The sequence below is a fragment of the Calidris pugnax genome, unplaced genomic scaffold (assembly GCF_001431845.1).
Source record: "Calidris pugnax isolate Ruff unplaced genomic scaffold, ASM143184v1 scaffold314, whole genome shotgun sequence".
Lineage (NCBI taxonomy): Eukaryota > Metazoa > Chordata > Aves > Charadriiformes > Scolopacidae > Calidris > Calidris pugnax.
Window position 1 is genome coordinate 491,618 of NW_015091027.1, and position 14,506 is coordinate 506,123.

General features: G+C 59.9%; 2 protein-coding genes across 4 annotated transcripts in view; one reads left to right on the plus strand and one right to left on the minus strand.

Moving 5' to 3' along the window:
• The window catches only part of TM2D2 (TM2 domain containing 2), a 1,221-nt gene extending 746 nt beyond the window's left edge, over positions 1–475 (plus strand). Inside the window, 1 exon segment of the mRNA XM_014955907.1 lies at positions 1–475. This exon segment is cut by the window's left edge and continues 5 nt beyond it. Coding sequence (XP_014811393.1) covers positions 1–196 — 196 coding nt within the window. The 3' untranslated portion in view covers positions 197–475.
• Positions 476–2,959: 2,484 nt separating this feature from the next.
• The window catches only part of PLEKHA2 (pleckstrin homology domain containing A2), a 19,472-nt gene continuing 7,925 nt past the window's right edge, over positions 2,960–14,506 (minus strand). For 2 of the 3 annotated variants that reach the window (XM_014955886.1, XM_014955885.1), the window contains exons 5-12: positions 13,912–14,009; positions 10,171–10,317; positions 7,207–7,413; positions 6,983–7,051; positions 6,806–6,876; positions 5,961–6,024; positions 5,397–5,474; positions 2,960–4,988 (exon numbers count right to left, since the gene is read on the minus strand). In XM_014955886.1, the coding sequence (XP_014811372.1) occupies positions 4,647–4,988; positions 5,397–5,474; positions 5,961–6,024; positions 6,806–6,876; positions 6,983–7,051; positions 7,207–7,413; positions 10,171–10,317; positions 13,912–14,009 (1,076 nt within the window). In that variant the 3' untranslated portion in view covers positions 2,960–4,646. The remainder of the gene's footprint in view (positions 4,989–5,396; positions 5,475–5,960; positions 6,025–6,805; positions 6,877–6,982; positions 7,052–7,206; positions 7,414–10,170; positions 10,318–13,911; positions 14,010–14,506) is intronic. The other variant, XM_014955887.1, reaches the window with a different exon arrangement.

Below are 14,506 nucleotides of genomic sequence, written 5' to 3' on the forward strand. Positions count from 1 at the left end.
TATAACCACTCTGCTCTACTCCTTCTTCCTGGGCTGCTTCGGGGTGGATCGGTTCTGCCTGGGCCACACCGGGACGGCGGTGGGGAAGCTGCTGACCCTGGGAGGACTGGGCATCTGGTGGTTTGTCGACCTGATTCTCCTCATCACCGGGGGGCTCATGCCCAGCGACGGCAGCAACTGGTGCACCGTGTACTGAGGGGGGGTCTGCAGGACCGGGGCCGGACTCCCCCGCTCGTCCCGCTCGTGGGGACATGCTCCTGCCTTGCACGGACGTGGAATTACAGAGCTGTAACTTCACGCGCAGAACAATTACCCTCCTTAATTCCTCCGTGCAAACCTTGGACACCAAATCGTTGAGTATATATTTTGCTTGTTTAAAATAATCTGGATTACCTCCCCCCCCTGCAAGTGGCAAATCAGACCCTGCAAACTCAGGGGGGTCAAACAAAGCTTAATAAAGCCTGGAAGGAGCTGACTCCGGTTCCTGTCGGTGTGTGACACACGCAGCCACGCGGAGGCACAGACCAGTAGCCTGGACTTTGCAAACCCTTAAGGTCCAGTAACCTGACAACAAAGTTATAGCGACAGTGGCAAAGTGATGAGCTCTGACTCTACGTTATTTGTTTAAAACCGTGTTCAGTGGCTGGAGGGGGAGCTGGGTTAGAGTCAGTAGAGCCCCCACCCTTTGGAGAAGGTGACTTTCCAGTCTCTTGCAGGCAGGGAGAGCCACAGTGCAGCAATTAAAGGTACTATTCACTCACACCTCTTGGTGTGACTCTCTCTGCCATGCTTCCCATCCCCTGTAGGACACTGCAACCCCTCCAAAGTGCACAGCTGTTATTTTAAAATTACCCGTTTCTCCTCCTTTCCCATCCTTTCTAGTAAATAACGTGCTTTTCGAGCCATGCCCCATCGTGCTGCTGGGGCAGCGGATTGTGCTCCCTTTCCCTGCTGCCAGATAGCCCCGTTCTTTCCAACCATTCAGTGGTGACCATTGGTGTTTTACAAAACCAGTAAATACCAGCTTTGTCTCATTAGTGACGGAGGGCTCGTTCCCATCCAGAGCTGGGAAGGGCTGGGAGCTGTGGGAGAACAGGGAAGGGGCCGGAGCAGGGGGGGAGCTGCTGTCCCCACTCTGGTGACCCCCAGCCCACCTCACGGGGTATGTGTGGCGCCGAGATGAGCGTCAGCAGCCTCACACCAAAAGAGGAAGCCCCACCAGATGCAGGCTGAGAACTCACCGAGCTGAATAAAAATGGGAAAAGGAAGCTGCAGTGTCACAGCCAGAGCCAGACACACAACCCCAACATGCAAAAGTCCAGTCACATTTGACATAAGACACAGCAAACACACTCTCTCCTCACACAGCTCTGCAGCCCCAGCACCTCCAGCCGTTTCTTTGGCCATTTTCTGCCGGTGTCACTTCTGTCTCCAGCGGAGCTGCGGTGGGGTTCAATCCAGACGGGAATTCTGCCTATTCCAGTTTGGGTTTGTGGTTTATTGCAACAGCTCCTCCTCTCCGGGGAATGGGGTTTATGTCCCATTTAGGTCACAAGTAATGGGAATTTGGCAGCTCTGCCCGGGTCTGGGGGCAGGGGGGTGGGGGGAGGCTTCCTCAGGAAACTCCCACATTCCTGGGACCAGGGGAACAGCAGCTCCAAGGGGCTCCAGCCACGTGTGTGGCACAAGGGACACTGGGCAGGACTCTGCCAGTTCCGTGCAGTGTCCCTAAACCTCCCCTTGCACGTGGGGGGAGCACCCACCAGTCCCCCCACCCCAGTGGGGAGGGTGTTCAACATCCCCAGCAATCATCCCCCAAAATACACCGCCTGGGAGAGCGACTGGGATTTCTTTCTTTATTTAAAAACACGGGGAAAAAAAAGGGATTCCAGCATTTACAGGCGAAAGGTGGGAGGGGGGGTAACCGACACCATGGGAGTCACAGAGCATCGCCCGCGCCAGGCCCCCCCGGCCCTAAGAGCACTTGACCCCCCTCCTCTCACACCCCTCTGCCCACACGAGGCTCCCCGTGCCGGCACACACCCCTGGGGGGGCAGGGACACCCCCAGCACACACACACAGTGCTCTGGGGGACACGGTGGTCCCCAGGCAGAGGTGAGGGGACACCCATTTGCTTCAGAGCAATGCTGCAAAGCTCCTCCGAGGGCTGCCTGCATCTGCCCGCTCCTCGGGGATGAAAATTCCTCCCCCTCCACGTTACGGAGGGGTCCGGAGCCCGGCTCAGCGCTGAACACTCTCCTTTCCCAGCTCCCATCCTGCCTCGAAGCCAAACACTCTCCTTTCCCAGCTCCCATCCCTTTGCGCCGTCCTGTCCCAGGGACCCAGGAGGGTGGGAATGAGAACCAGGAATGTCGAAAGCTTTGCACCGTCCTGTCCCAGGGACCCAGGAGGGTGGGAATGAGAACCAGGAATGTCGAAAGAGTGCTGGAACCGCTGGTAGTTTCTCCTCCTGGATAATTAACCCTAATTGTGCAACAAGCTTCTGCTTCACCATCCCAGGCCCCGGGAAAGTTTGCAATTACCAGGCGAGAAGAACACGCGGAGGTTTCGAAGCCTCGCACCCAGCGACCACCGTCCCTCCCCGTTTGGTGTTCTCCAGGAACGAGAGCACCATCACCCAGGGCTGCGACTCCCTGACCGAGAGACTGACCAAACTGCTAAAATGCTTCTGAAACACCATTTTATGAGCCAAACAGCAAGAAACAAACAAACAAAACAAAACAAACAAAAAAAAAAGTATTTCAAACACTAGTGCAAATAAAGCAAGGAGGAGAAGAAAAAGGAAGAGCGTGATCTAGGTTTCTGCAATTAAATAACAAATATTAACACTCACCCTGTACCGTTTGCATTGATTCCTGCTCCTTTTTGCAGTTTCAGTGTTCTCCAGCGTCCCCACCCCCCTCTGAGCCCCCTGTACCCCCACTCTGGGAGGCCCCATCACCCCCCAAAGCTGCACCCAGGCTCCCCCAGCTGCCAGCCCCAGCAGGGGTGGCCGGGGGAGCAGCCCCCGCCGCGGGAGGGGATCCCTGCTGGAAGCTGCAGTTCTGACCCTGCTGAGACCCGTGGGGCTGATCCCCACCTCGGAGCAAAACCCAGGGACCCCCGCGGGACCCCCGGCTGGAGCACAGCTGGAGCACAGCTGGCCAACAGCTGGAGATCCACAAAGGGACAGACCCCATTTTCTTTGCTTCTGGGGAGCACGCTGAGCTGATCCTGCAGAGCAGAGAATGAGTAATGCCAAAAAAAAAAAAAAAAAAAGAAGAGAACAAAAGTCAGCAAACAGAGTCCATAATAGAGGGAAGCCTCATTAACTCGGCCGCTCCAGGCGCTGCTAAGCTTGCAGTGGAATTCCTGCACCCGTCGCCTGGATTTATCAGCTGGAGCAGAGCCGAGATGGGAACGAGTGTGCCCGAGTCTGACCCGGGACACGGCCTCCAGCCGGGCCATGGCAAGTGCATTTAAAGCCCCAGGTAGCCCCGGCCCCGCTGCTGCCGTGCCCAGCCAGGGCACTGCTCCTGCCACAGGGCACGCTCGGGCACCGCGGCTGGGGACGGGCACTGGGGAAGACATCAGGCAATCTCACTGCACAGGGAACACCTGAACTTCCTACACGCCGTTTATCACACCTCCTCCAGGGGCTGATTTGGGTATGGAAATGATGAATCCCCACTGCTCCAAAAACTTCTGCTTGTTTTCATCTCAAGGCGAGTTGGCTGGACAAGTCTTCCTGGCTTCTTTTTGTTTTTTATTTTTGCTGCTTTTTGCTAAAAGCACTTCACCACACGGGCACGGCGTCCTGGTGCCCAGATGTACCCAGTGCAGAGCCCACACCGTACCTGAGGATGCTCCTGTCCCCGGGAGCCGCCGTCACACCGGCCCTGGCTCCCGCGCGGGACGTACCGGTGAGCCTTTTGGAGGGGCTGAGCAGGGACCTGCCAGCGCCGGGGTCTAACAGTGCCCACGGGTATGAAAAGACATAATTAAAAGCCAATAGATCTGTTGGTAGGCCATTAGTCAGGCAGTGTAAAGAACTGGTCTCCTGGGAAAAGAAAAGTCATCCAAACAGAAGTTGCAGCGCGTCCCTGCGCAGGCTGGCACCTCCCCAGCTCTGCCCGGGGAAGGCTGAGCAGCACGGAAGGGGAGAAAAATGTTTTTCCCAACTAAAAGAAAGGCCACATTCCCCTTCTCACCCCTGAGACCTCCGGCTGCTTCCCCCAGGCTTGGTCTGGGGGGGAAATGATGAGGTTGCAGCAGAGGATGCCCCTCGCCCAGGCTGTGGCGGGGACCAGTGCGACGGCAGCACGAGGTGCCCACAGGTCACCCTGCCCGGGGGTGGCTTTGGGGACACGGAGCTGCCAGGGCAAAGCACAGGCAGGAGCAGGCACCGGGACACGGCTCCCACCAGAGCCTGTATCGCAGGGAAGAGCAGCGATGGAGGGAAGGGGGCACTTCACCCCCACCGAGACAACGGGTGAGCCCGGTCCGAGGCGCTGAGCGGAGGCGGGGAGACCTGTCCCAGCACATTTGCACCCCCCAAACTGTCCCGTGGGTACCCCAGACCCCATGGGGACTCCGGCGGCCGGGGAGGTGACGTGCAGAACTCGGGGGGGTGGCTCGGCGGCCGGTCAGACGTCGGAGGTCCGGATGCTTTCATCGTCCAGGTCGAAGACGAAGGGCTTCTCCTTGAGATGCTGCGGCTCTGACTTGTGCCGCAGGCGCTTGCCCGGGGCGGCTCCAGCGTCGCGCTCCGGGAAAGCCGGCAGGAAGAGCGAGTCCCTCAGCGGCGCGGGCATCTCCTCCGGCACCGGCTGCTTGCCCCCCGCCGCTGGCACCGGCGTCCAGGGCTGCCAGGAGGAGCTGGAGGGGGCTTTGCAGAGCGCTCGCCTCTCCTCCCCGTGCCTCTGCTGGGAGGGGGCCGCCGAGCCCCCCGGCCTCACCAGGGAGGAGGATCTCATGAAGGAGATTTCCTGCAAGGAGAGGGGCAGCGTGAGCGCTGGATGGGGTCAGGGTTTGTGGTGCAACTGCTGTCAGCAATCTGCCAACCCTGGGGACCAGCACCAGGCGCTTTACACGCTCTGCAGAAAGGGATGAAACCCCTAAGAAGTGAAAGTGTGAATTAATGGCCCTTTGCCCCCCGTCAGGCTCTTCCTCGTGCCTTGGAGCTGGGGAGGATTCACACAGCTCCAGTTCAATGTCTGAATCTCAATTTTCAATTTTTTTCAAGGAAACTTTTCCAGGGACTGGCAAACCAACCCAGAGAGGGCAGGGATCTCACCCTGGAACCCAGCGCTCACACAAGCCACCAAATAAATGTCTTGTGCCTTGGCACGATCTTCATTTGTCACTAAACACGAAGCAGAAAGGAGGTGACCTACCCTTGGGCGGGTTTTCAGGGCCTGGACTGCCCCTGTGATGGCTCGGATCCAGCTGTGCATGTCCTCAGGGCTGTCTGCCTGCAAAACACACCGCCCCAACTCAGAATTCACCTTCCCCAAGCCCCCCCCGGCACAGCCAGGCTTCATCCCCCCCCGGGATGGACAGGCTGCCACCATCCCCGGTGTATCTGCTACTAATTCATCCTCACTTCAAAATCCCTGCACCGCCCCACCTCCCCCTGCAGAAGGGGAGCCACTCTCCACATTGTGGCACTTTGATAGCAGGAATAAAGCATTTAAGGGAAAAAAGCTGGTGGGGTGTTACCAACCCTGCCCCCTGCACAGCCCCCCCACTCGGGATGCTCATGGGATCACCCTGTGCTTCTCTCTCGGCTTTTTCCTGCTCCCTCAAACAGCTGCTGTTATAAATAAGCCCCGGGGGAGAAGTGAAACTGGCCGGAGTCCTCCCCCGCCGGGCTCATCCGCTGGCCTTTGCCAGGAACAGCCCGTTTGCAGGAGCTGAACTCGGGGCACAGAACAGAAATACCCCCCCGGCCACCTCACCTGGATGTAGAAGGTTCTGGAGCTCGTTATGATCTCAAAGAGGTTGTCCCGCATCAGGAGATCACTAAAACAGCAAGAAAGGGACGGTCACTACCCAGAAGTCATCATGGATGGGGAAAAAAAATATATATATATTCGTATTTACCCTCATCTCTAAAGTGTGCTGGCGACAACCATACTCAAGGCAAACCTTGGATCTCACGTGGATTTTGAGAAGACTCTGGCTCCCAAGAGATATTCCCCTCATCTCTAAAGTGTGCTGGGGACAACCATACTCAAGGCAAACCTTGGATCTCACGTGGATTTTGAGAAGACTCTGGCTCCCAAGAGATATTCCCTTCAGCTAAACACACTCCGCCTGCAGGCAACCCCCACCCCCAGACCTGTGCCCCATCTCATTTACCGTTTGTTTTAAATGCGAGTTTTCTATAACTTCTTAAGAATAAACAAACAAAAGATATAATAGTAAATTCTATTTTTACTTTAGCTAAAGAGGTTTGTTTTCTCAGTTCGTTTTTCATTGCAAATCGAGTTGCTTTGATTTTATCAGGGTTTGCTGCGATGAACTGTTCCCAGACACGGTGTAACCAGCCGTGCAGCGCAGGGAAAACGCCTGTCTGTGGCTCTGGGCTGTTCTCTGTCACACGATGCTATTTACTATGCAGGGCCTCATACTCCTTAATCTACGGAGACAAGAGAGCTGCAGGAGCCTGTCCCACACCCCCCGAGGGAAGGAGCCGCATTCCCTCCCTGCCCTGCTCCCCTTCAGCCCCTCGGGACCCGCTCCCACCAGCAGCCGGGGGTCCCGGGGGCTGCTCCGGCCCCGGCACAACCTGGAGCATTACCCAGACTTGACCAGGCACTCGTGGGTCTTGCAGACATCCTTCAGGAGAATCGAACGCAAGGGCTCCTTGTCCTGCGGGGGCGAGAGGAGACGGTGAGGGGCTTTGGCTGGCCCCGGGGGCTCGATGTGCCTCCCATGGAGCCACTGGCATCCCTGGACCCGGGCTGGGGCTGCTCACCTGCTCACACTTGTAGTAACTGATGGAAAATTCATCCAGAACGAAGTACCGGCGCTTCCAGCTCTTCCTCTGGAAAAGAGGGGAGGGAACCACTCAGTGCTGGGCTCCGGGGCTCTCCCCACGCTCTGGTCCAGCACCCAGAGCATCCCGGAGCATCCCCGACCCGCGGGGCAGCACCTGGCCCAACGCCACCCGCCCACGGCACGGGGCACCCCGGGACTCACCACGTTCCCCTGCTTCACGCAGTAGCCACTCTTGAGGACGGGTGGCCCGGCGGGGGGCTTGGCGGCCGAGGTGGGGATGTAGCTCTGCGAGCGCCGCAGCAGCGGGTGGGCAGCCACGTCGCTGCCCTCCCCTCCGTCCCCCCCGTTCTGCAACGGGAGCAGAGAGTTACCGGGGAGCCAGGAGAGCACGGGGAGGGGAATTCCCTGCTGGAAGGCAGGACACAGGAGCTGGAGAGGGAAAGCAGCCCCCAGCAAGCCCCCAGCGCAGCGCTGGATGCCGAGGGCTCATTGCGATGCCTGGACACGAGCAGGGCTAATTGCAATGCCAGGACACAAACCAGAGCCCAGAGCTGATTTTATCTCCTGGCACACAGCTCTCAGACTGCTGCCTGAGCGCTGCTCGCCCTCTTGGCGCCCACACGTTAAAAACAATGTTGAGAAATGGGAAAGGCTACAGAAAAGCCACAGAAGCAGTTCAAGGGCTCCCCTGCAGCTGGGGAGGTGAAGGACCTGCCTTATCAAACACCCAGAGGGAGTGAAACTGCACCACGGACCTTCTTGGGGGGGAAATGCAAGGCACGAGGAGCTCTTCATCGGGCTGAGGGGGGCAGAATAAAAACCACCAGCTGGAAGCTGGGGCCAGACAGACCCAAGCTAGGCAGGAGGGATGGTCTCCAACTGCACAGGGATACGTATGGTGGGAATAAAATGCTCAGGAAAGCCAAAACTCTCTGCCAAATTCTCCCAAAAAGAGACAGTGATCTTTGGAGCTCAGGTAGAAAAATCCTGCTGGCCCCAAGCTGTGTCTCCCCAGGTGCAACACTCACTGCTCTGAGCCCTGATGGGCTCCCAGCCCCTGGCTCACCCCGAGCCCTTCCCAGCGCATCCCGAGGGCCGGACCCCACAGGGATCACCCCTCTGCCCCCCGGAGCCACCCCGTTGCCCGGCAGTGCCCTCCCTTCCCCCTCGGCAGCGCGGAGGGTGGCTGAGGTGAAACATCTGTGCTCATCTCCTCCTTCCCCCGTCCCTCCAACCCCTTCCTCCCGCTCCGCGCTGAGGTTTGAGAATTGCCATGGCAGCCGGGGTGGCTCTCGCCGCCGCCAGCCTTATATGGCCCCCGCGGCACTGCGAGTGCCGGTGCGGTTAACCAGCGACCTGCGCCTCCCAGCACCTTCGAGAGGCGGCTTTGGCTTCTCCAAGGACAGAGACAAGTGGCCATTTGGCTGTCCCCAAACTGCCACCCAGCACCTCCGCAGCCGCCCGCTCCCCTCGCCCCGGCTCTGCTGGGTGTTATGGACGGACAGATGTGTCCAAACCCCGGGATGGGGATGCTGCTGCAATAGGGAGCGTTACAGCCGGCGCTGGGGTGATGCCGGCCGGGCTGGGGCTGCAGGGGGAGCGTGGGGCTCCCATCTGTGGTCCCGCAGCCCCCGCGGGGCAGCACCGGCCGGGGCAGAGCCAGGAAACCACAGACGCGCCCAGGAAGCTGCAGCAGAGAAATAGCCATTTCACACGGGGCACAGAGCAAGGGAACGGAAAACATTCCGGCAGCTGATGCACCACCTTTAAAAAAAAAAACAACACCAAAAAACCAACCCCTCTGTGAAAGAGAGAAGTTGGGCGAGGGCTGAGGACGGGGCTCCCGGGAGGGTGGTGGGGAGCAGAGGGAGCCCCGCTCAAGGGCCAGGAGGGAAGAGCAGCTTCAACTCACTGAAACAAAAAGGGAAAGTCCCAGCACCGGCTGCTGCCGCTCGTTTGCGCGGGGCCGAGGGTCCAGCAGTGTCCCAGGGGGCAGTGGCACCGGGAAGGGATGGCCACCAGCCCGACCCCGCGTGGCTCCACATCCCACACACCTCTGCACCCCGACAAACCTCCCCTCGGCCAGGGAAGCGTTAAAAGCGCCTGCCAGCAAAAAACCGCCGCAATGATCTAATTCTCCGCTCTATTTTTAGTGCTGTGGCTGATAAGAGCCGAAGTGAGACCCGGAGCCAGCCGAGTGCCCGAAGGTGGCAGACACCGACGGCCACGCGCCGAGGGCAGGGGCTGCAGAGCCACGGCCACCGACCCCGGGATGGCACAGGCCCTTTGGCTACTTCAGTGGGGGTCCCTCTGTCCCCCTCGAGGGGGGATTTCGACCCAGGATGGGTGGGTGGATGGTGTGGGATGGCCGCGAAGGCGAGCAGAGTCATACCCTCCTCCTCCTCACACCCCATGTCTCATCAGCTCAGATCGAGACCCAGCGGTGCCGCGGGGCGCTCAGTGCAGCTATTTATACACCCCAGCGGGAAAGGTTTGCAGGCACCGAGCTGGTTTCCAGAAATGAAAGTGCAAACCAGCCTCCCCAACAGCCAGCAACTGCCTCCAGCCCCACGGCTGGGCCTCCCCGAGACCCCCAGGGCTCCCCCAGACTCCCGGACCCCACACCCAGGCCAGTACTGGGCTGCGGAAACCAAGTCCCCAAGCTCTGCTGCTCCAACACGTGGGTTAGAGAAGGACAGAGCCCGTCACTGCTGTTTATTAATGGTATTTCTCCCTGCATTTTGCAGCTCAGGGCACAGCAGGATGCCAAAGCAATAACGCCTCGACACTCGCCTTCCCTGCACTCTCCTTCCCTAAAGCAGGAACCTGAGCATCCTTTGCAGCAAGTACTCTGCAGACCCAGCCACTCTTGCCCCGCTCCCCTTGGAGGGCAGCACAGGGACAGAGCAGGAGCCAGACACCAAACCCAGGGGGCAGGGACCCCTCAGAGCCCGGCCCGAGCTCCAAAGTGCCCTCAGCAGCAGTGCAGGAACATCAAAGCTCTGTGGTGGGAATGCCCTCACCCAGCTACACGTGGAGAGAGCTGCCACCTTTTCTGCTTATCCCCATCAGGAGCTGCTCTTAAAACACAGGAACAGAGACACAGCAAAGTGGGGGGGGCTGACCCCCAGGATGTGGGATGGTGCACAGACCCTGCCAGCTCACCTGGTTGATGGAGATGGGCGTGTGGACCACCACCCCCCCGATGATCTCGGTTTTATAAGCCACCTGGGGCTTCCTCTCCTGGGCCTGGGGCACCACGGGCAGCTTGGCGATCTCGGTGGCCGGCGGGACGCTGCCACCCTTTGGCACCTACGGGAGAAAGAAAGAGGTGAAGGGCACAGGCATGACCATGGCGGGCAACCCCACACCTCTGCTGGGCACCACAACCTCCGTCCTTCCAGCCTGAATGCAGCAATGGCCCTTTAAAAACTAATAAATGAACGAGCCACCCCAATTAAGGCGGGTGCGAGCCCCACCCAGGCGGGTTGCAGGAGGCCTGGGAAGGAGATGGGAGGTGGTGAATAATTAAGCATCAACTCACAGGGAGCCAGGGACTCGCCTCTGCAGCCCAGTGCCTTTGTGGGACACTCGCTGCTTTAATTGTCCCCGCTCCACTTACAGCTGGGCTTAATGATGAGCTTTGCCCTGCCTAACGAGGCTGAGCGGCAGCACGTCCGCAGGGGCACTGCAGACAGACAGGCACTGTTTCACACCCCAAACCCTGTGTGTGCCCCACCAGCACGGGGCAGGGCAGGTTGTGTGTCCCCTGCGAGCAGCCCCCCGTCCCAGGGCAGAGGCTGCACTGGGGGGACCCAGCTCCCAGCGCCCGCATCCTCCCTCACTCCTTCCCTCCCAGCTCTGCACAGAAAGGCAGGTTTCCATGTTTTTCCTCCCAAGTCTGCACTTCTACTTCTCTAATGCCATTAGTCGGGGTCCCTGGCTCCAACCTCCCCTCCTGCCTTCCCCCCTGAAGCACACAGGGAGTGACACAGGGTCCTCTCTGTGCAAACCCCACCACATGTTGGCTGCTGGCTGGGCTACCAGAGCTCTCGGCTGGGCTCGTGTCTGAGCTGAGACCTGGCTGAAGTCTTGGGGGGCAGAAATCTGTGCTAAGACCTCACAGACCCACGCACAGGAGAGGAGGGAGGGCCAAGGACGAGACCCCAGTCGCCCCACGGCCACCCTGCCCGTGTGCTCTCCAACAGCCAGGCTCGGCGGATGGGGTTGGCAGTGCTGGGCAAGGGGCCGGCAGCAGCGGCACGTCCAGGTGCCATCCCTTCCTGCTTGGGAGAGATGGCACGAGAGCGAGTGGCCAGACCATGGCAGGGTCCCCCTGTGCCTGCACCACTCGGCCCCGTGTGGAGCATCAGCACCCATGGGCACCGGTGGGCACCGGCTGCCTGCCCCGGCAATGGGGGCAAGCACGAGGCGAGGCCGGGGAGCCAGCACGTGCCACCCGAGCGGAGGAAATGGTTTCACAAGGCAGATGCAGAGACGTGGCGTGTGTGGGCAGAGGGCAGGAGCTGCATCTCTCTGCGGGCAGCAGCGCAAGGGGAAGGTGCTGCTCAGCACCCGGGCAGCAGGGTCCCTTGTCACGGTGACACCGGCTTGCTGCACACCTCCTGCCCCGAGCCACCCAGGCCCCGGCTGCCCAGACAGCGAGTGGGGTGAGGAAACACAGGAACTGATGTGCCAAGAGCCGGGGAGAAGTCCCCGTGAGAAGCGGAAGCTGAACCTGGATCCCTGCACCCAGAGCAGCACCCAAAACGCTGCCCCCACCTCCCCGTCCCACCGCGGCCAGTGGTCCCGGCAGAGCCCAGGGCAGGGGGGAGACCACTCAAAGGCCAGAGGCTGGTAAGAGTCCGAACCCCACCAAAAGCCAGAACATCTCCCCCTGGGCCTTCTGTGCCTCCCCACCCACGGCAGAGCCATGGATCCACTACAACCTGGAGCATCCCAAGGAAATCCGGGCACAGACGGAGCCCCGCGGGAGCTGCAGGGTGGGCAGAGGGATTTCCCACGTGGGGCAGAGCGGCCACGGTGCCCACAGCCCGGTGGCCCCGTGTTTCCCAGCCAGCCCACGGGAACTCCCTGCAGGGCTGGATGAGCCGGTCGGTGGCGGGGGCAGCGCTGGAGCTGGGCAGGGCTGCCCAACAGCAGGGCAGGAAAATCACCGCCGTTTATTGCAGAAACAGAAGATGCATCTCTTCCTCCCACCACCTTAGCCAGCTTGGCAGACCAGCAGCACCATCACCCCAGTGGTACAGCTATACTGGTGTCACTGGTGGGCTCTGGTTATAACTCCTGCCTGGTTTTGGAGGTGGTCTTTTTGTGGCCAACATCACCTGAACCCACAAAAGAGAGGGTGCAAGCCAGAGCCTGTGCAGTCACTTTGGTGGCTTCAGGCACAGAGCTTGTCACATTTAATGTATCTGCAGACATAAAAAGAAAATAGAGGGCAGGTCTGGCCTTGTAGATGAGTTTCCCACAGAGACAACACAGCTCTCCAGTGATTTTAAATGAAAAATTCAAGGAAAAAAGGTTATCTGCTAGGACCCAGTCCTAAACGGTTCCTCATGATTTTTCCATGTATTTAGCTCACAGCCCATGAACACCACGCATCAGTGCGTGAGCCAGTCAGACCCTGCCAGCGCCAGACATCGCCAGCGCCGCTCTCTGCGGGCACACGGCAGCCTGAGGAGCCCCCTGCCCTTCCGCAGGGATCCCCCCAAATCCCAAGAACGGGAAGCAGCCGCCCCTCAAACACCGAACCCTGGCACACGGGCGCTGCCGACCGAGCACCAAAGGGTGCCCGCAGCCACCGCGCCGCAGAGGGAACATCGTCCCTCATCATCCCTCATCCTCCCTCATCGTCCCCCAGCGCCAGGAGCAGCCGAGGAGCAGAGACTCGGGGAGTTGCTGGGTCAGTGACCATCCGTTCACGGCTGCACGAGCACCACAGGAGACGGGAGGCGATGGCAGACAAACCCCTTTGAATCCAGGCACGACCCGCCCCCCGATGCCCTACAGTGCGGCGCTGTGCCTCCTCACAGGACCCAGTGTTCCAGAGAGAATAACAAATGAGTAAATAAATTATCAAAGCACAAGAAAGATGCCCTTGGACAGCCACAGCGAGGAGTCGGTTACGGGTATCCCAGCCGACAGGAGGGAAACGGCCCCAGAGCGGGTGAGGATGGGGACAGATCCCTTAGGACCTTCCCTGGGGTGCAGCCACCGTCCCCCCACAGAGCTGGGCAGGGAGGGGGGGCAAAGACACAGGAGCAAACAGCAGCAAGTAAATCCCAACCATGGGCATCCCTGGAGATGGTGGAGGGAACATCTCCCGCCTGAAGCCGGAGCCTCGAGATGGGTCTTGGCACAGCTCTTGCAAAGGGACAGGGGGGGACACCCAGCCCCACACACCAAAAGGCAGCATCACCAGCACGTGTGTGTCCCCCCACGGAGCATCTCTCCCTCTGCTCGGTGGCAGAACCACACACAGCCCCAGGGTGGCTGGGCAGGAGCCCTGCTCTCGGGGGCCGTCCGGGGGATGCTCCCCTGGGACTGAGGGGCTTTCGGGAGCTACAGCCCCGTATCACAGCTGCTTCGCTCAACAGCAACCCAAGGGATGTGCCAGAGGCAGAGCCAAGGCCAGAAGGACAAGAGGACACCGCGGCCACCAGCTGCGTGTCCATCCCTCCCCACTGCAGCCTCGGCACCAGCCCAGAAGAAAGCCTGGGAAGTTCAGCACTCCAGGGACAGCCACCGCACCATCCCAGGAGGGACCGGGGAGGTGATGGAGAGGGAGAGCCCCGCGGGAAGGGAAAGCTCAGCTCTTCCAGACGCCCGGAGCAGCCACCAAGGCAGGACACAGCAACACCCGGGGAGCGTGTGGCAGCCTACCGTGATCTTACTGGCCCGGTTCAGTGCCTCCACCCAGTCCTGCAGGTCCTTCTGATCGCTGGCTTGTAGGAAATAGCGCTGGGACAGGGCATTGATGACTGCCAGAGAAGGGAATGACGAGAGGAGTTAGGGAACCCCGTTCGGTGCTTAGGGTTATTTAAACAAATGAAATGATAAATCAACAGAGACAGCATCTCCCAGAGCCATTGGCAGATACCAATCTCATAACCTCTCGCATGGAAAATCATCCAGGGGATGTGGGGGGGACGTCAGCAGCGCAGGGAGGGCAGGGCTGAGGCCAGGCTCAAACCAAGGCTGTGGCTTGGCCCAAAGGAGGACTTGATCTGATGTCACCCCCTTGCACGGGGCGTTTGAGGGCTCCTTGGGAATCCCTGCACTTGGGAGGCACTTGGGCTTTAACTCCCTGCCGAAATGGGTGTGAGCCCCAGGTGGGGTCTGGGGCTCCAGAGCTCCTCGGGGACACGCTCCCCGCAGACCCCCCCGGCAGCTGGAGGAAGCTCTCAGGGGATTTCTGCACCAAAAAGCCGGAGATATTTTTAACTGCACAAGATCTTGCTGAACCCCCCCCCCCCCC